Below are 21,213 nucleotides of genomic sequence, written 5' to 3' on the forward strand. Positions count from 1 at the left end.
CAGGGTCATAGGCGGCCAGCATGTGTCCACTAATGCAGGCGGCGTGGGCCTCAATCCACCAGCAGGGAGGGTGGTCAGCGCCAGGTGAGGCACGGATGGTGGCAAGCGGGCTCAGGCGGTCAGCGACCGGTGCCACAATGAGTCTCTCCACACTTCACCCCTGCCGGTCAGACAGAGCGCCCTCTCACGCGCCCACCGGCATGCAATACCCCAGCCGGAGCGCCCACATGGCTCGACGTGCAGGATATCGGGGGGGGGGGGCAAGCGCCAACCGCACACCCAAGGGGCTATGGACAAGGTGCGCCTGATCGGCAGTGACCTCCACCGCTGTGCACCAGCCTCATTTAAGATGGCGCCCGCCGGCGCCGTTTTCCGATCGGTCAGGGCCCCCCCCCCTGCATCGGGGGCACCGCAGGCACTCACCGCACAGTTCAGCTGCCGACAGCGTCCAGGATATGTCAGGCCCCTCCGCTCCGGCGGACACACGTACAGCGGGGGGGGGCCCGCAGGCCGCGGCTCCCGCCTACTCGCTAGGCCTCTCACGCCCCGTCCTCTATTAGTGCACCGTCCCCCTCCTCGGTCTCCAGCTCCAACAGACGTCTCTCGCGGCGGGGGTGACGGAGGCTCGTTCAGGACGTTGCCGGTCCAGTTCAGCGCCGATTTTCCGGTCGGGTCCGATACAGCACCTCAGCAGTCAATGCGTCTTGGTTAGGAATGCGCACTTATTTCGAAATAGCAGGATAATTGAAGGATTACTAAGGCAGCCGGCGGAGCTCGCTGTTTAGGCGGCCATCTCGCAGCTCGCTCGGCCACGCCCCCCCCAGTACGTGCATTCTTAGTCTCATCAGAATGTAGAGAAAAGGAAGAGACGGGCGTGTTCAATAAAAAGGTGTTATTTATTGATCAGTCTCTTTTCTCATACATGAGAAATGGATCGATATTATTGCAATACTTCTAGTTAAGTAAAGTGCATACATTAAAAGCAATAGTATAAAATAATACTGTAAAAACATTGATATGGTTTCTGAGCCATATGATGTTTAAAATGATTAAAATATATTTACATACACATATACATTTGACTAAACGTACTCAACTGGTGTTTCTAAATACGCCTACCCCGTGTACCTGACCTAAGTCTAATGCGTGGGCGGGAATAGAAAGTTACAGTTTAAGTTAAGTTTGTTTTTGCCAAGTGAATAACTAAAGAATTCTCTGTGAGGGGTTATTCAGTTCTGTACCTGGAAGTTTAGGATGGATGAGGAATGGTATCTCTTTCTCTGCTCTCGATATTCCAGGCTGCCTGCGAGGGCTGCCCAGAAGCGCCGGTGCTGGGTCTCTCGGCTTGAGATAGCAGCGCGTCTCTCAGCGCGTCAGGAAGGCGGGGCTGCTGCCAGCGGGGTCTGCTTCTGCTCTCGGCTTCGGCAAGTATGGCTGCTCAGTCTTGTCACCACGCGTGTGTTTGCATAGGGCAAGGTCGGCAATATTTATACCTTAAAGGTGCCGAGATTGACGTAAGGATGGACATAGGTACGTCAATAAAGATGTCATACGACTTGCTCGTTAGCACATTCTTTTGCAAAAGTTCTCTGTGAAATCAAAACAATGGCCGCACGGATTTTCCAGGTTGTCATAGGTTTGATTTGTTATGAGAACGTCGTATGCCTTATCAGGGGCTGGAGGAATGTCGCTTGTCTAATTAGATCTCAAGCGTTATGACCTAATCAGATAACACGTTCCTGTGCCGTAGTGTGACTGCGTCAGATAACGGTATCTGCATCATGGGGGTTTTCTTGCCTCATGGGCTGACTGTTAGTTAACTTGATAGTTAGTTTAACCAGAATAGGGTCAGGAATAGGGGGACTGATTCAGAACCTATAGAAATACACGACAGGTAGTCCATGACGCGTTATGTAGTTGTTGTGTGACCCCCTTACGTTGTAGCATTGCTTCCCTGAGTCGCCACCTACCTGTGTGAGTTCGTGGGCATGGGAGCGCTAACTGAAGCGTGACCACGTCGTGGTCTGAAATAGTTGCTGGGATAATGTCGGTGTCTGTGATTAAGGGCACCAGATCAGTGGAACCTAAGAAATAATCTAATCTAGCATATGTGCGGTGTACGTGGGAGTAGAAAGTGTACCTCGTGGCGCTCGGGTGTGCCTCCCTCCATAAATCGACAAAGCCTCTGCTAGCCAACCACCGCCCACCCTCCTGGGAGATGGAGCCTGTGGAGCCATAGCGGTGGCCTGACCTGTCTCTGTCCCCGTCCAGCACCAGATTTATATCACCCCCCACTACCGTGTATTGCGATTGAGACACGAGAACATCTGCCAGGGCTCCTTTTAGGAAGGCTTCTTGCTTGGTGTTTGGAGCACATATTGACCCTATGGCCAGTGAAGTGCCCCCAAAGTGCACAGTGTACGCTAGGAGTCTGCCCCTAGTTTCTGCAATCTTGTCTCCCACCCGGCCTTTGAAGTGTTTAGCGAAGAGGAGGGCTACACCCGCCTTTTTCTCTACTGTGAAGGAGAAGTATTGCTGTGGGAATGCCCTGGAGCGCATGCGATGCCAGTCTTTGGAGAGCAGGTGTGTTTCCTGCAGCAAACATATTGTTGCCCCTGAGTTTTCCAGGAAGGACCGGACCGCCCTCCTTTTTATGGGGTTGTTAAGCCCATTCACAATTAAGGTAAGAATAGTCACGGCCACATCCCTCATGTGTAGTGTCAGATCCGATCTCTGTCCTCTGCGGTAGCTTCTAACCTCGTGCCCCCATCCTACTAGCCATGCGACACACTGGAGCCTACCCCACCCAACCCCTGCCTCCCTCCCTGCTCCTCCCTCCTCCCATCCCCATTCCTCAACTTCCCCTCTCCCAACCCACCGTCCTCCAGCCCCCCTCCCTAACCCCAACAAGGAACTCCTGATTGCAAGTCATAGTCCCAGGCCTATCCAGTCTCAGTTCAGGCCTGTGGTAACGTTACATTGTGTGAGGCTGTGGCGACCCGGAAGGCCCCCCGCCCGTCCCCCCATCAGACCCCCATGCTAAGAAGAACCCCCCTTACTGCTGCGTCAATTCAGTGTCGCTGCATCCTTGGATACCTCCTGGATAGCGGACGCCTGCTCCCGTGCCATTGTAGCTGGGTCTGGTTTGAGATTGGCCTTAGGTGAATGTCTGCGGCCTACTCGTTGCCATCCATCTCGTGAGGGTCGCGGTGACTTTTCCTGCGAAGGTCAAACAGCTGCCTCCTGCGTAGCGAAGTCTTCATCGTGATCAATACCGAGCAGGACATATGTGTCTCGTAGTGATCTGAGCTGATGCAGGGCCCCGTTCCATTTAAAAATCAACCGAAATGGGTGACCCCAGGAGTATGGAATCCCTTTGTCGCGCGGGAACGTTGTGGCTACCTTGAAGGTTTTCCTTTTGTGCAACGTGATGGCCGAGAGGTCCTGGTACAACCCCACCTGGTGCCCCTGGTGTTGAAAAGGCTGCTTCAGGCGTGCCTCCCTCAGAATTCGTTCTTTCAAGGGAAAGACAGGTAAGAAGGCCAGAATGTCCGGGGGGGGAGCAGGTGCTCGGTGCTTCAAACCTACCCTATGTGCCCTGTCGATGCGGATTTCAAAATCATCGGCTTCCCCCAGGATCTCCCGGAACATTCCCTGCAGATATCTGGCGACACAGTCCCCCTCTGCTTTGGATGGCATGCCTCCGACCCTTATGTTGTTCCTCCGAGAACGGTCTTGAAGGTCTTCCGCATGTGCTATGGCGAGTGCAAGATGTGTGAGTATTTTCGTCCTATCCGAGTGACGAGATCACCATGAAATCAGGGAGTCCGTTCTGAACCCTCGGGTTCCATCTTGCGTACGGCAGCCATTTTGTGGTTGCCCTCACATAGGCCGGTGACAGTGGCCGAACGAGTCTCCAAACACACGTACACTTTAGCTGTCTTCTGAATGACCTGAGCGAGCGACCCTCTTGCCTGAGGCCAAACTTGTTAAACCAGTCCCTTTCCCGATAGCTGATCAAGATTACGGATCGAGATACAAAACACCATCAAACCTTTTATTGCGCATAACTATGTCTTATCTTGCTCACACCTGTCACTACTCTTTTATTTATGATCCGTTTACGATGGGGATGTGCCCGTTTTTATGGTGGGTTCGATCGACCTGTCTGATCAAGAATGTTCGGTTTGACCAATAATTGATTGTGGGCTGGTCAAACTGAAAAATGGGCTTGTCATCATGATCCTGCCTTTTCTTTCTGTGAAAACATGTGAGTGGTCAACTGTAAATTAGGGATATTTGCCTGAAGCATAATATTTGGTATAAAAAGGGATGACTGGTTTTTGTAAGCGAGCAGTCTCCTGAGAACATACACCGTGTTGTACTTCTAGGATCTCTGTTACAGGCTGCAGCTAATAAAATTGATCTTTGACGTCACCAAGAATCACCCGTGTCTCTGTACTCTAAGAGAGGTGGACCCGGAGACTAGGGCGTTTCCCCTGGCGCCGCTGGGTCTTAAATAACCCGGTTCTTCATTTGGCGCCCAACGTGGGGCGACATCAGCGGTACCGGTCTAAGCCTGAGGTTCGTGAGGAGCTTCGCGTGAAAATTCTGGAGGAAGGCCAGCCACTTCATCGACCCCTGTATGTCGTCGTGGTCCGAAAGTCTTTGCTGCGAGGTTACCCGCTTTCCAACGGCTACAAAGGACTGCTGCCCTGACTGTCGCCCTTTCTTGGAGCCTTCGATGATTTGTAAAGCAAGACGATAGACGGGTCTCCTGGTGCCGACATCGATACCTCAGTTAAGTATGAGTGGAGCGTCTCCCAGTCCTTAGTTTTTGGGTATCCCCTTGGGATCTTTGATTTGGGACTTGCAAGTACCAAAGCCGAGAGACTTGTGTATTCACGAGACTATCGTATTCGATATTCCCTTGAAGTTTGAAGCTAGACTAGTGAGCGAAGATGCCTGGTCTTAGCAGACTTGGAAGAATATTTTGTTGTGGTCGTAATAGGGATTCCCGATTGGAGGATTCGTGTCCGGTTCCTCCGATTGAAACTCCAACCTATGAGCTCTATGTGAAACATGGCGTGGGCCCCATCACGTATAATGATGTGTGGATTAGGTACACAAGAAAGGACGGTGTCCTCAAGTGGCCCCAATATGGTAGTTTTGACACAGAAGTTCTAGATAATCTCGAAGTTAGGCTTTTTAAGAAGAAAGCCCGGCCGGCGATGTTTGACTCTTTCCGCCTATGGCGAAAGGAAGCCAAACAGAAAGAAATTAAATTAGCAAAGAAAAGTAAAAGAGAAAGGGGTATCTCGATAATGCAAGCTGCAATGCAGTATAAAGATAACGAAGAAGAACAAGCGAGTGAGCAGTTGCACAGGCAACGTAAAATGTCAATCGATAAATGTTATCCAGTTTTGCCACTTCTTCAGCAAGATGCAGCGAAGGAGCTTGAGAAAGACCCTTTAATGTCACATTTGTTGAGCTCGCCACCCCCTTATGCGCAGAGTGCTACAGCACCTCCGCAACCTTTAGTTGCGCAGCAACCTCTGGCTGCTTTGCCTCTTTCTATTGCACAGCCCCCAGCTCCTCTTCAGTTGGCTCCTACTCCTCTGGTGCAGCCTCCTCATGGGCCGCCGACTTTGCTACCTGTTCCGTCTTTAATTCCTACGACCCTTCCGCCTGTTCTTACTGCCTCTTCTACTACTGCTCCTACATTAGCTCTTACTCAGTCCGCTCTATCTCCTGTTCTGTCAACTTCTCCTTCTGTCCGACAGAGAATGACGGATACTGTTACTAGTCTCTTTTCTCCTTTCTTTGGGTCATTGAGCACGACCCCCAATTCAGAGCGTAAACAGTTGCGTAGCCAACTGCCTGATTCTAGAGAGAAGGGAGTATTGGATCATTTGGCGCATACATGGGTTACTGACCCTACAAGATATGAGTGAGTCTGTTATGGATGTCTTCCGCCAATGGGAAGCACCGAAGCAGAGGTATGTTTTTGACAGAATGTGTGATTTTTTTTATGAAGAATTGGAAGATGGCGATCCGGGACAAACTCCGCCTGAGTTGTGCCATGTACGGTTCGAGTTTGCAAAAGGCACGATTGTGGGTCCCGACGTTGAAAGAGCGATAGCGACGCTACTTTTGTTTAGGAACGAGTTTCCTTCTCGGTCGTTGTTTGAGCCTGATCCTTCTGTTAGGAGGAAAGTGAGACAATACCCAATGAGAGAAGTTCCTCCTGTATGGAAGGAAGCAGTTCAGGCTGATGCCGCTCATAATATTGCTGCTGTACCAGCACACTTTCAGCGTGTTTGGGTACATGTTCCGTGGAAGCGAGCTGAAGTTCTGGCTCTTAAACAGACTTTGCCTGATCCTCGTAAAAATCCTGCAGGGTACTATAAAGAATTATCACAGACTGCAGACTCATGTGTCATGAATCTAGCCGATATAGACCTGTTGTTTGGAAATGTGGTTCTACAACCTTTATGGGGTTTGATTCGGCACACGGACCATGCGCAGGAGTTAGGTGATACCTGGGTCAATATTAGTGCTGCGGATGCGCGACAAGTTGGCGGTGCTAAACCGGAGCCTGTAGTTGCAGAACTTCCTGGTAGGATCATTGCTTACATGAAGACTTCAATGCCTGCTATGCGAGTAAACTGGGACAAATTGTCTGCATGTAAGCAAAAGAAAGATGAAACTGTGTCCAATTTTCTTCACTAGGTTTGAAGAAACATTTATTGACCACAGTGGTCAAGACATGAGTACTGAAGGTGGTCAACGGTTGTTTGTTAAGTTCGTGCATAATTTGCTTCCAGAGTTATGTACCAAGTTGAAGGATTCCGAGAGTTCGTGGGCTGTTTCCTCATCGGCACAGATATTGGCTACTGCACAATACTATGAAAATAGGGATAAGGATGAGAAGGATAGGGCAGACAAAAAGACTAAAGAGCTAAGACGAAGGTTCTTTTACAGCAAGCATATCCGCCCGTAGTAACCAGCGTGACTATCGGCAGCCTCCGCAGTTTCAGTGAAACTCGCAAAGGTTCGAGCCTCTCCAAAAACGTTTTCCTGTAGGCCCTAATCAGTGTGCATATTGCAAAGAAGAGGGTCATTTTAAGAGTAGTTGCCCTGTTTTGTCGCAGCGTATGAATGGTGTTACTAGCGTAAGAGGTCAGAATGTTTCACAAGCTCCTAGAGGTAGAGGACGTGGAGGGTTCCCCCAGAACGCACGTCCCTTTCCTCCACAAAATTCAATGAATAGTTTTGATCAGCAGAATCACACATCTGGTAGGACGACTCAGTACTATGCTGACGACTACTATGTCGAAGGTGGGAATATGGAAGGTAATGATTGCTAGGACAGCCATAGACAAAGAGAGGGAGTCGTTTCAGTTCCAGTAGATCAGAGTGGACCTTATGTTGAGGTGATTACATCAGGTGTGTCAGAGCCTTTTCTGTTGGATACTGGTGCTACAAAGAGTTCTATTATGCACTCTAAACTCCCTGGTGCACCTTTGTCTGGCGAGACTAATGTTTCAGTAGGTTTTTCTGGCGCCCCGGTTAGGAACTCGATTTCTAGTCCTATATCTCTTTCTGTTGGACCTTGTGTATTCGAAGCACCCCTTATTCTGACGACAGGTTGTGGTGAGAACTTGTTGGGACTGGATCTGTTGAAAAGATTGTACGCGACATTGTATTGCTCTCCTTCGGGAGTACAACTTACATTAGGTAAGAAAGTGGTCTCCCCGATGTATTTGTCAAAGAATAAACTCCCGACAGAATTGTCTTCTCTTCCTGATATTCTCTGGGCTACTGGTCCTAATGATGTGGGTCTGTTGGAGATACCGCCATATGTTGTGCCGTTGAAAGCAAATGTTAAAATGCCATGTATTCCCCAATCCAAGATCTCTAGTGAAGGTGAAAGAGCGTTGCTAGCGATCATTCATGACCTGATTGAGAAAGATGTAATTGAAGAAACGAGAGTTAATGTGTGCAATAGTCCGGTTTTGCCTGTTCTAAAAAGGACTGATTCCTCACAACCACCTGTATATAGATTTGTGATCGATCTTCGCGAGGTGAATAAGATTGTAGTTCCGCAATTTCCTGTTGTTCCAGACATTACTGCCTTACTGACCATGATTCCAGCCTCAGCAACTTGGTTTTCGGTGATTGATTTGAAGAATGCTTTCTTCAGCATCCCGATTGCCGAGGAGAGTAGGGATATCTTTGGCTTCTCTTTAGGAGGCCGAAGCTTCCGGTTTAAGAGAGCTCCTCAAGGCTATTGCGAGAGTCCTTCTATCTATAGTCAGGCTTTAAAAACACAGCTTGATATGATTGCTTTACCTAATGGTGCTGCTCTTCTCCAGTACGTTGACTATTTATTAGTCGCTGCCGATACTGAGGAGATTTGTAAGGAAGCTACCTTGCTGTTGCGTTATTTGTCTGATTTCCATCACAAAGTGTCTCTTTCGAAGTTGCAGTATTGTCGACAAGAAGTGACCTACTTAGGTCATCTCTTATCGAAGGAGGGAAGAAGACTGACTCCAGAACGAATTCAAGCAATTGCGAAAATGATTGTGCCTACTACACAAAGAGAAGTGCGTGTTTTCTTGGGTATTACCTCATATTGCAGACAATGGATACCGAATTTTTCTTTGCTGGCCAAACCTCTGGTGGCATTGACTTGTAAAGATACACCGAATCCCCTCCCGTGGTCTGACGACTGTCAGAAAAGTTTTTCAGAATTGCGCGATGCATTGTGTTCGGCTCCTGTGTTGGGTACTCCCGACTACAGTAAGCCTTTTACGCTTTATGTCCACGAGAGAGAGGGATGCGCGTTGTCATTGTTGACACAGTCTTTTGGGGACAAGCAACGTCCATGCGTGTATTTCTCGTCGACCTTGGATCCGGTAGCTAGAGCGTCGCCGAGTTGTTTGAGAGCCACAGCGGCAGCAGTTGTTTCTATTCAACAGTCTGCTGGGTTAGTGATGAATAATATGTTGATTGTAATGGTTCCACATGCAGTGGACACTTTGTTAAACAGGACCAAGACACAGCACTTAACTAGTGCTCGGTTGTCCGGTTATGAGTTGACACTTTTAGCGAGTTATGTGCACATAAAGAGATGCAATACGTTGAATCCAGCTACGTTGTTGCCGATTGTAGCAGAGACAGATGTGTCTGAACAGCATGATTGCTTTCTCAGGACAGAGGAGGAAACGAAAGGGAGAGTGGATCTTAGGGACACTCCTCTTGTAAAGTGTGATGGTACCTTATGGGTGGATGGTTCATGCTTCAAGCTTCCAAATGGTGATACGACTGCGGCATATGCTGTCACGACTTTACAGACGGTTGTTGAAGCTGCACGGATCCCACATAATTCAGCTCAAGCAGCAGAGTTGAGTGCACTTACGAGAGCGTGTGTATTATCAAAAGGAAAGAGAGTGGCCATATATACCGACAGCCAGTATGCTTTTGGTGTGGCTCATAGTTTTGGACGCCTGTGGAAGGAACGTGGGTTTCTCATGGAACGAAGATTCAGAATGGTCAGTTGGTGAACGAGCTCCTTGAATCACTTACCTTGCCGTTGCAAGTTGCGATTGTGAAATGCAGTGCACACAAGAAGGTTACCGATGACGTTGGTCACGGAAATGCGTTTGCCGATCAAGTTGCAAAAGAAGTGGCGAAGGATGCGATGAGTCGAATGCATGTTGCAGGCCCTGCAAGATGGATTGGTGACGTTGGAATGTGTGAAGATACAATAGAGAGTGTGAAGTCTATCCAAGCTGAAGCTACAGAGAAAGAGTTGAGTGTGTGGAGAGAGAGTACGGGTAAATTAGACACGAATGGTTGTTGGGTTGAGTTGTCGGAGCATCAGCGATGGTTTTTACCCGATGCGTACGTGCTTGCAGTGGTTACAATGGCGCATGGAATGACTCATATCAGTGTGAAAGGGATCTGTAAGTTGTTGGCTCCAGTATGGCAAAATACTGGAATTCCTAAGTGTGCAGAGAATGTGGTCAAGAATTGTATGGTTTGCCTGAAATACAAACCTGGAATGGGAACTCTAACTCCAGCTGGTCATTTTGCGCCTCCGACTTATCCGTTCGAGGTTTTGCAGCTAGATTTCATCCACATGGAGAGATGCAACAACCTAAAATACGTACTTGTGGATGTTTGTGCCTTCTCAAGATGGGTAGACGCATACCCCCTAAAAGATAATACTGCCTTGTCCACAGCTAAAGCACTTGTCAATGAGTTTTTCCCTAGGTATGGTTTGCCGAGAATGGTCTGGAGTGATAATGGGAGTGAATTTGTGGGTCAAGTGATGAAGAGTGTGTGTGAAGGGTTAGGAACCTGCCAAAAATTCCACGCTGCTAATCACCCCCAATCAGCTGGTCTAGTGGAGTGCTATAATGACACCCTCAAATTGAAGCTGGCCAAGATACAAGCAAGCTCTGGTCTTAAATGGCCTGATGCTTTGCCATTAGCACTCTTGTCGACTAGGATGACTGTGCATTCACGAGTGGGACCTAGTCCTTATGAAATAATTTTTGGTCGCCCGGCAAACATATGGGAGTACCGAGGCTGACGAAATTTAGCGAGATTGAACACCCTGTATTGCTTGCCTATCTGCATGATTTGACGGGTAAATTGCGTGTCTTACACCAACAGGTTCATGATACACTGCCTCAGGCTTCTGAAGATCCAGGGCATGCAATCGATCCCGGATCGTGGGTGCTGATCAAGAACTTTCAACGGACAAAGAACGATCAGCCTTGCTGGTCCGGTCCATACTTGGTGCTTTTATCTACGAGAACTGCAGTACGAGTGCAAGGGAAGAAAAACTGGATCCACGGCGTACATTGTAAGAGGGTTCCTCTGCCTCTACCGTACGACCGGTGGGTCCAGGAGGGCATTCCTGATTCTGAGACCGAAACTGTGCCTCGTTTTCTGCCTTTTAGCGATGCACGTTTAATTGGGACAAGTTCTGAGCGTGAAAGTGACAATCTTTTGCAAGAAGCCGTGCCACCATCAGTGCGGCTGGACACTACCGAACCTGAACTCTTATTCTGCGATCACACAACGCCCGGCAAAAACCATTATAATTTGCGACCAAGAGTCATGGGACTAATAAAATAAAAATCCTTTTCTTTACTATTTTTAAAAGATCAGCTCTCCCATCTGAGAAACTGTTTTGACCGATTTTTGTTTTTCGAACCGCCATCCGGGTTCAGCTGTAGGGTCGCGGCGCCAAGTCTTTGAAGTGCAAGCCGAAGACACAAGGTCGACGGTTCTGGTGGTTCTTGGGCGTTCCCTGGACTGACAGACGCATTCCTTAGCAGGGAACACCCTACCTCCGCGAGCAGCAAAGTTAGAGGATGGAGTTTTTCGAGATGGAGAGACCTGTTGAAGAAACAAACTTTAGAGCCAAAATATGTGAAATAATGAGTAGAAAATGTTTTTTAATATTGTGCGTTTTCATGTTGCTTAGCTTAATGATGTTTTTAATGGGATATGTTATTCTCTTTTCAAGTGACGTTTGCATCCACTACACAACCCATACCTTCTTCTACTGTTTCTTCGCATTCTTTTCATCCTCTGCCTGAACATGAGACCGTTAGAAGATTGGAGTTTGTTAATAACTCTTTCGTTCAGCTTCTGCACCAACACCAATTAGTAGTGAACACGACTAACTGTTGGGTGTGTGGTCTTATGCCTCATACTACTGATAAAGGTATTCCTTATCTAGTCCTGCCATTTAGCTACAATGGTTCTGTATGGGCGTACCGAACGATGTTCATCTACGCTCGCGAAGTCCACCCCCTACGTTCTGTGAAGGATAATCGTGAGAATAGTGCTCTAGTTAAGGGAATAGTCGATATGATTAAAGGAGCTAGTTCCTATGAGACTATCCCGAGAGATGAGACACTAGCGTATATTGGATGGAACGTGACCGGATATGGAGCTAGTCTGAGTAAGAACCAGCAAGCGAAAAGATCCTCTCCGATTTGGATTATACCCCACCAGGGTCATCTTTGTCTGCAAGGTAATGGCAAGAATCCGAGAGCTCAGTTAGGGAGTAGTATCTGCACTGAGACGTATGTTTTTTTCGTCCCAGACTTCCCCATCGTTCCTAGCAGCTCAGGGTACTTATTTCATCTGTTATGATAGAGCATACACATGGCTGCCCCCTGATTTCTCGGGCACATGTTTTGTCTCGTTCCTGCTGCCTCCCACCTACACAGCCGCGGCAGATTACCACAAGACAAGAGTAGTCAGAGGTGTCTTCAGTCAGGAAGATACTGCAGAAAAAGAATTGGGAGATTTCTTGAAGGGTTTTCTGCCGTTTTGGGGACCTATGGTGAACAGCAGGAACATACGACAACTGACGAGAGTGGTGGAGTCCACCGTAGTTGAAACTGCCGGTGCCCTTAGTAACTTGACTGCTGAGCTCCAGTCGGATCGTATTATGACTCTCCAGAACAGAGTTGCGCTAGATGTCATACTCGCAGATCGAGGTGGGGTATGTAAAGTGATCCAATCAAGTTGCTGTGTTTTCATTCCAGACAATGCTCTGACAGTGTACCAGGCCATTTCCAAACTGCATAAAATCTCCGAATCTATACACGAGGATAAAGGAGATTGGTTGTTGATGGGATGGTTCTGGGAACTGTTATCCACGTGGGGATGGAAGACTCTGATGGTAATTGGGGTGATCTTAGCCATCCTTTTCCTGCTCTGTCTTTGTGTACAGTGTACTCCTGCTATATGTGGTCTCTGTGCTACATCGTGTGTAAGGAAACCCCTATCAAGAGACGTGCGAAGTAATAGGATGATGCTACAAGAACATCTTGATGATCTGATGAGTATAGACCTGGACTCAGACGACATGGGTTTAGGTTATTGCCTACGTAAGGGCAAAAGGAGGGCCCGAGGTATTGAAATTCTGAACCTTGTTATAAAAGTCGTCGTATCATGATGATTTTGGTATCAGCAGACCGAATATGGCGAGTGCAAGATGTGTGAGTATTTTCGTCCTATTCGAGTGATGAGATCACCATGAAATCAGGGAGTCCGTTCTGAACGCTCGGGTTCCATCTTGCGTACGGCAGCCATTTTGTAGTTGCCCTCACATAGGCCGGTGACAGTGGCCGAACGAGTCTCCAAACACATGTACACTTTAGCTGTCTTCTGAATGACCTGAGCGAGCGACCCTCTTGCCTGAAGCCAAACTTGTTAAACCAGTCCCTTTCCCGGTAGCTGATCAAGATTACGGATCGAGACACAAAACCCCATCAAACCTTTTATTGCGCATAACTATGTCCTATCTTGCTCACACCTGTCTCTACTCTTTTCTTTATGATCCGTTTACGATGGGGATGTGCCCGTTTTTATGGTGGGTTCGATCGACCTGTCTGATCCAGAATGTTGGGTTTGACCAATAATTGATTGTGGGCTGGACAAACTGAAAAATGGGCTTGTCATCATGATCCTGCCTTTTCTTTCTGTGAAAACATGTGAGTGGTCAACTGTAAATTTGGGATATTTGCCTGAAGCATAATATTTGGTGTAAAAAGGGATGACTGGTTTTTGTAAGCGAGCTGTCTCCTGAGAACATACACCGTGTTGTACTTCTAGGATCTCTGTTACAGGCTGCAGCTAATAAAATTGATCTTTGACGACACCAAGAATCACCCGTGTCTCTGTACTCTAAGACAGGTGGACCCAGACTCTAGGGCGTTTCCCCTGGCGCCGCTGGGTCTTAAATAACCCGGTTCTTCAGTCAACCTGCTGTTCACGAAGGCGAATGAGTTCTTGCTGCAATTGTTCAACCGCCTCACTCCTGGTTTGCTCCGCGTTCCGCCATTGTCACCACCCGTTCTCCCAGGCCATCCACGTTGCGGCGTAGCTCGCAGTGCTCTCCGGCCATGTCTTGTTTAAGCGTCGGGAAGTCCTCGCGTAGGGAGATAAATAGGGTTTCCAGGAACGCTTTAGTAATAGGGGCCCCTCCGTCTTCCTGTCCCGTGGATTCCTTCGCCGCTGCCGTGGATGGAGGGCCCTTCTCCCCCTTAGGGGTACTCTTGGCAAGCATGTCCGTAATAGTACGCCCACCTCGGTGCCCCACGGTGGCCATAGTCCGCCGTCCGCTCCAACCCTGGGAGGCCCAGTTAGCTTGTCCACTCGGAAGGGGTACCTCTAATGATTGCAATCTCACGCGACGGCCAGCCGACTTGGGCTAATAGCTAGCCTCCCAAGTCGTCCACTCCGCCACACTGGCTAAAGGAACTGCCTGCCGGTGCACTCAAGGGCCAATGAGGGCATGCGCTGCGGGGACCCGCTCCAAGCCCCACTTGTCAGCCAAGAAGTGTAGACCAGGCCGCTTCACCCAAAGTCCACTCGAGCAGGTTCGATACAAGACCCCGATTGGCCCGCTGTTCTGTTCTCCCTGCAGGCAAAGCACTGTGGGCACCAGCCCGGCACCTCCGCCCCTGTTGTGCCCCTCCTCACCTTCCAGGCACCAACCTGTCCGCACTGGGCCAGTGCACCCTGCCGGCCGATCCGCCCCCCGAGGCCGGGTCCAGATGGGGTCCCTCTGCAGCGCAGGGCTAATTACCGCCTCTCCTCACAGACTTCAGGGTGATGACATCCTGGCCTGTATAGGCCCCAAGGCCAGGGGCTCTATTTTCGCGACGCCCGCGTGGGCTCTCCCTCCGCTGCCGGCCACTCCTCCGCTGCATTCCTCGCCCACAGTGTGCTCCTGCCTCGGGACTCTCCTCCTGCTCGTGGCTGTAGCGCCCTTCTTCAATCTAGGCTCAGTGGCCCTCTGCTGTGCAAGAGGCCAGACGCTCTTCTCTGCAGCTAGTAGGCCCCACAGCCTGGTGCTCGATTTTCGCGTCTGCCAGGCTGCACACTCTCTATCGCCGCTCGGCCTCTCCTCGGATGCTACTGCCTCGAATGTCTCCAGTGGCTCCTGACATCCACGTCCGGCAGCTATGTAGATCTTGGGCGGTCTCTGCTGTCCCACCGCGTCTCCTCTACTTCGCTGATCGGGGCTCCGGTAGGCCCCGGTCGTCACCCTGATGCAGGCCTTAAAGCCACGGGCTAGATTGTCGCACCCTTCTGGTCAGGTGCTCACTCTGGCCGGGCGCCGCCACCAACTCGTCCACCCACTTCTCTGCACTCCTCACTCGCCAGGCATTGCAGGCTCGCTGTGGCGCCCCTGCCCCGAATCTGTGCTCCGACCTCCTCTTCCCCACACAGCGGGCACACACCTGGTGGGCCGTTCACGGTGGCTGAGCAGTGCCGTCTATGCAGGTACCCCAGCCGCCATTACTCCTCGGCGCTGTCTGCTATCCTGCTCCAAAGGACCAGGGCACTGAGGGGTATCGGTGTCACCGTTTTCCGCTGCCAAACAGATGGGCTCCAGCAGCCCTTGCTCCGCCAGCCTCAGGTCTCACCAATTCGGGGGTTAAATGCTTGAAAAAGGGTCATGACGGGGATCCGGGCCGAGGAGCCTCAGGAACCTGTGTCCATTCAGGTCGCCATCTTAGCCACGCCCCCCAGTAGTGATTTTAATCAAGTTGGGACATTGGGTGGCCCATTCCTAAGCCACTTCTGGAGTATCAAAAAAGTGTGTTTTTGCTACATGAATTACTTTGAGTTAGGCTGGGAACCGCTCTGGTATAGTTTTGAAAGACATTTATGTGGGTGGATTCATATGTCTGGAGCCCAGCCTGGCGGACTGCATGTATGATTATGTCTTTGTCTCTGTAGTTAAGTATGCAAGCATTAAGGGGTTTAGGAGGGGCTTGGGGGGGGGGGGGGGGTCGGAATCAGAGAATGGAGTATCTGCTCTATTATGAAATGGGGTTAAAGCAGGACTCCTAGGACCCATGATTTAAGCCATACCTCCAGGAAATTTTCAAGATGGGGACTTTAGCACCCTCCTGGAAGTCCACAAACGATAGGTTGTTTAATCTGGACCCGTTTTGAAAGTCTTCTGCCCGATCTTCCCTGGTGCTAGTTGCTGAGAGGAGTTTGGACACCTCATTGTAGCTATTTTGTAGCTATTTTGTCCTCTAGTGTCGAAATCCTACCTTCTGCCTCAGAGGCCCTTTGAATCATGTTTTGCAGGTCTTGGCAGAGGAGAGAGAAATCGATTCTGACCATACCGATCTTGTTTTCAACTGCTTCTTGAGGTTTGGATTGCCTGTGGAATAGTATCTAAGTTGCTAGGTGTGCTTGAAGGGTGTGAAAGTGGGGCCTTTTTAGAGGGCTCTGCTCTACTTTATGGATGGATTGCTTATTTGTCTATTTTGGTTTGGCCCTGAGAGCTAAAACCTTTGACATTCCCAGTGGTTGTCTGATCTATAGACAAGGCGGTGCAAGGAAATCCTCATGGATCATAGTTGGCCCCAACATCACTGAGTAGGTGCTGGAAGTGGTTGATCATTGGGAGATGAAGATAATTATCCCTAGTTACCGGCCTGGATGTGTATACCCAGAGATGGATGGATGGAGGAGGAGGAGTACTGACAATCCAGTGTCCCAGGTGCAATCTGCCTGCTTGCCTTGGATCAGTAAAAGGCAGCACAAGCAGTCAGCCCATTGTATTGAGGTTGAGGCAGTGAGTATGGCAGTAAATTCCGCAGTATTCAGGTGTGCCTTTCCAGCTGGTCCTGTGAGAGGATCTGTCTGAAGCAGACCACTTTGGAAAGGAGGCACTGGGACATGTGGCCAGTCATTCTTCAGCTGCATCCCACATGGTCTCACCTGGTGTCCTGCGGGTAGCCCGTAGCTCTGTCTTCTACCGCCAAGGACATCACGTCATCTTGGTGCAATTACTTGGGCCTCATGGGTCTGTGAAGGAGGTCAAATCTTCTGCCACTTGGTGAGGAGCACAAATAAGGAGCACTGCAACTATGTGGACTCAGGAGTGTCATTACAGTAGGTAGAAAAGGTTTTGCAGTCACCGGGCTGCAGGATGTTACAGTATGTTAGAGGAGATCATGGAGTGTTTTCAGAATGCATCCTCAATCTTGACCTGCCAGGCCAAGCTCTCCCAACTTCCAAAGTTGTATTCTTGTTAAAATGTCCCTGTGCTGCTGGGACACACTTTACTAAACAAAACTGATCATAATAATCTTTTTGCCCATTTAGACCGGTTTGTATCTGATCAGATGGGGCATAACCAGTCAAGCCATGTTTCCAATTAAAATAATCCTAACCCCAGGCAACCAAAGTATTTCCAGGCTTTCTTTGAGCATTTACAAAGGAGAGGAAGAGCAGGGATCAACTGATCCAAGTAATGTGTAATTCTAAGCGAACAGTGAAAATGGATACACACAAGATGTAAATTGGTTTGCAGACAAGTCTGTCATCTTGTGCAGTCCCAAGCATGCAGAACACTGTTATGAGGTAGAGAAGGAGGTATGGGTGATGGACCGGAATTGACTTAAGTGTTGGTAAACTTCCGTCTGTAAGTAACAGGCAAAGGAGCAAGGAGGTAGCCTGGTCTACTTCACTAGTGCCTCAGCTGACAAGAACAGTTATCGTGCCTATGCTGGTAAGGGAATGGTAGCCATCGGTGACAACTGGTAATATGATCTGGGAGTGGGGCAGGTGAGTCGCACATGCAAACTCGCACTCATGCATTCACACAAGCGGGCAAATAAAAACAACTATTCACAACTCACTCACAAATACACATACATACATTCATACATACACACACATGCACCAAACTTTACAAAACCTAAAACTTACTGGATGCAGCATCTCTGGAGGGAAGTATTGGAGGTTCCAGGAGGGTAAGGACTGCTACCTCCACTCACTGACTGACCGCATCCAATGTCTACCCCATCATGGAGTGGGATGGGCTTCAGTGAGAGTTGCTGACCATACTCAGTTCTGTGATGAGGTGTCAGTAATAGACACTCTACCCTGGGCACGTCAGGGCTTCAAATTGAAGTGCTTAAATCCAAGACTTTCAATGACGCTCCCCCTTGTCATGAGGGGAAGGTTTTCCAAGGGCTTTGCCAGGTTAAAGTGGCCACACTGATGGGGGCTGTGACCTCTTTAGCCCAGCAAGTTTCAGCTCAGGCAGTCTGACCTGAACATAAAAAGTGTCTGTCAGGCTGACCATTGCTCAGCCTGTCATTCTCTTCATTTCTGGTGGGGGCCTTTGTCTTTAAAGATGGGTCAAGACTGTTCGAGGTTGGAGTAGCTTCAGCATGTAGCCCCTGACGAGTAGAAGCTTTTAGATTTAAGTTTTGTAGTCAGTGTGTGAAACTTTTTTTTAAATTCTGGAACCATGTGCTAATTCGCTCAAAGCACCTCATTTCTTTAACCCATCTTTTTTGGACTTTTTGCAATTTAGCCAGAAGTAATCTCACAAAAGTAAATTTTGCTTAACTTTGCATTCAAATGTGCAACCACTTGATGATACTGAAATATACTAATAATGAATATTAAACCAGTAAACAAAAACACAACTAGGAGTCTGATTCTGTGCAATGTCCTTGGTAATATAATGGGGTAGTGTCTACTGGTTGCAAGTCGAGGCACAAGGCCTCTCGTTTCTCACAATCATGTGGATGAAGCAGGGTTAAAAATATATTGAGGAGTGTGCTGTCTGGAGGGAGCAGGGGAGATGTACGGGGGAGGAGATGTACGGGGAGATCTATGGAGGGAGTGTTTTGCTTATGTACTCAGTCATGGTGGCCTGGTATCAACACTGGGGTTGCTTTGGAATGAGACCAAAAATTCGAGGATGTATGACGTTACTCCGCATACCGTTACAACTACCTACCATTACAACGCGACCATTACAACGCATACCATTACAACGCATAGCGCTTTGGGGTGCTGGATAGTGGTAAGTATAATTTACTATTCTAACTCCAGTCCCCGTGGACCCTAGGGAAGGTGTTGGATAGTAAATTATACCATTCCCTATCCTATAGCGCCCCCCAGCGCAATGCGTTGTAATGGTATGCGTTATAAAAGTCGCGTTGTAATGGTAGTGCGGAGTAACGAATGCGTTGTAACAGGTGCATACCAAAATTCGACCAAGGGGGCACTTTTGCAGACTCCATATTTCCTCTCGACGTAGTGCCATGGACTCTACTGTGGCCAAGTTATCCATTGTGCTATGCCATTGTGAAACTCCTGGGAGTGGGGAGGCTTTCCAATGCATTGTAGTAGTATGCCAAGCTAATAATAAGGCCAAGTCAATAAAGCAAATGGTCAACCCCCCCCCCCGTCTTCCAACGTTTATGGAGGGCTAATAGCCAGCCATCAACATAGGCAAGGTCCTGGCATCTCGTAGTGCGGCTAAGGACTGTGAAACTCTCATCACAAAAAAGGAGCAGATGACGGGGTAATGCCAGAACATGTAAAAGATATTCGCTGTGGGAGTTTGGCATTGGGGGTAGTCTGGCGACACGGCAGGGTAAAATGTATGAAGTCTGGCCAGTGTTTATATAAGCTCTGTCTAAAATGTTATTTGATGCTGTTCCTTCTCTAAAGCCTCTCCATTACTTGGACAAGGACAGCATGAAGAGGATGATGTGTGCTTCTAGAGCACAGGCGCTTTTGTCTTTGTTGTATCAAAAGGTTTGAGCAGTAACTCTTCTTTCTTTTCTTGTAAGAGTGCTGGGGGAATAATGGACTGAAGAGCCATCATGGAGTTCCTTTTCGAGAAAGGGTTGTTTTTCTCGCATTACTCGTTATGGTATTAAATTAATGTATTGTTTTATTGTTTGGCCTCCCCTTCCCCCCCCCCCACTGGCTATATGTCTTGCAAAGTACTGACATTGTGTATATATATCTCCATGGAACCTTGAAGTGCCAGTTATAACCAAGTCATTTTCTTGGTCTTACAAGTAGTTTGATGTACTAAGAAACCCATTCATGTCGATCTTCTCACACTATTGCCTTTTTTCCATCTCTCTATTTTTCTTTTTCAGATTGTAAAAACACTTAAAGAGTTGCAGGAGACCAAAATATCGTTGGATATCCTTGTGGTAAGAGTTGAATCGTTTTATATACTTGTGTATTTTGAGATTATGTAAAACCAAAAGAGGGACTTAGGGCTAGTTTAACAAGGTCCAGCGTACAAGCCGAAAGGCTATTACAAAAGAAGGTACAAAGTTCCTCTGGTTGAGTGGGAATTAGGAGTCCTGAGCAAGAACCGGTAGTGGGGTCAGTGAGGAACCACTAATGTGTGTATGAGGGAGTTCTCCTTGTTGGAACTAGGGCTCTCACACACCCAGCAAGCTAGGTGTCATGCTTCATCATTTGAGCCTGCCCCTCGTCAGGGCGGCGCTGCAATACCTGACTGGCACCCGAAACCGGGGCTCTTTATCGGGGATCTTTTGTTCCTGCTGGTGGGTGCAATGGGGGTGAGAGGCCAAGTATGTGTAGTAGGAGGGGGGATGTGAATTAAAAAAGGTTGGTTAATCCTAACCGAATTTTATTATAAAGTTTAACTGCCTCATTAAAATTGTGTGGATAGGACCCAAACCTAGTTGTGAGGTGTCTAGTGGTAAGAGATCTACTCTCAAATGATCAACCTGTTTTGTGTCTCAAAAGTCAAGAGTGATCAGGACACTTCTTCAGGATCCATGCTATGCTATCTACACTAGTGAGGTAAGCGTGAAACTACATACCCTGTCATGTCATAGTAGACCTGTAAGTGGAGGGAAAAAGAGAGATACAAGATTTGTTGTTTAAGAACACACATTAATGCCAAAAACATCATTTGCCATGGGACAATTACTATCCGGCGTATCAGTGGTCATGAAAGGATCGTACCAGGTGCTCCGTCATACAGCATCATAGTGGATGTAAGGTATTACACACAGAATAAAACATTATGCTACCTACTATAATGGGATCTCTCATTCTGAAGTGAATTCACTACATTGAGAGAAATTCACTGTATTATAAAAACCGATTGACATAGTAATCTGGGTGTAATAGGACTCACCTAAACTGTCCGCACAACATGCATGCTACAGTGGTCGGCGGTAAAAGGACACCGATTGGGTCCTAATCAGGGAAGAGAGAAAGGAGGGGGGGGGAGAAAGCAAGTAGTATTCTCCAATTAAATGCGTCCCCAAAAGTAAATAGTAGGTGGCGGTTAGAATGAAAATCCGGCAGTTGGTATGCTGTAAAATGAGGCCATCCAATTAG

General features: G+C 48.4%; 1 protein-coding gene across 1 annotated transcript in view; it reads left to right on the plus strand.

Moving 5' to 3' along the window:
* LOC144762707 (elongin-A-like) overlaps nt 1-21,213 on the plus strand; it is a 586,446-nt gene that overhangs the window by 46,611 nt on the left and 518,622 nt on the right. The window contains exon 2 of the mRNA XM_078647949.1: nt 19,986-20,042. Coding sequence (XP_078504075.1) covers nt 19,986-20,042 — 57 coding nt within the window. The remainder of the gene's footprint in view (nt 1-19,985; nt 20,043-21,213) is intronic.

The sequence above is a fragment of the Lissotriton helveticus genome, chromosome 6, assembly GCF_964261635.1.
Source record: "Lissotriton helveticus chromosome 6, aLisHel1.1, whole genome shotgun sequence".
Lineage (NCBI taxonomy): Eukaryota > Metazoa > Chordata > Amphibia > Caudata > Salamandridae > Lissotriton > Lissotriton helveticus.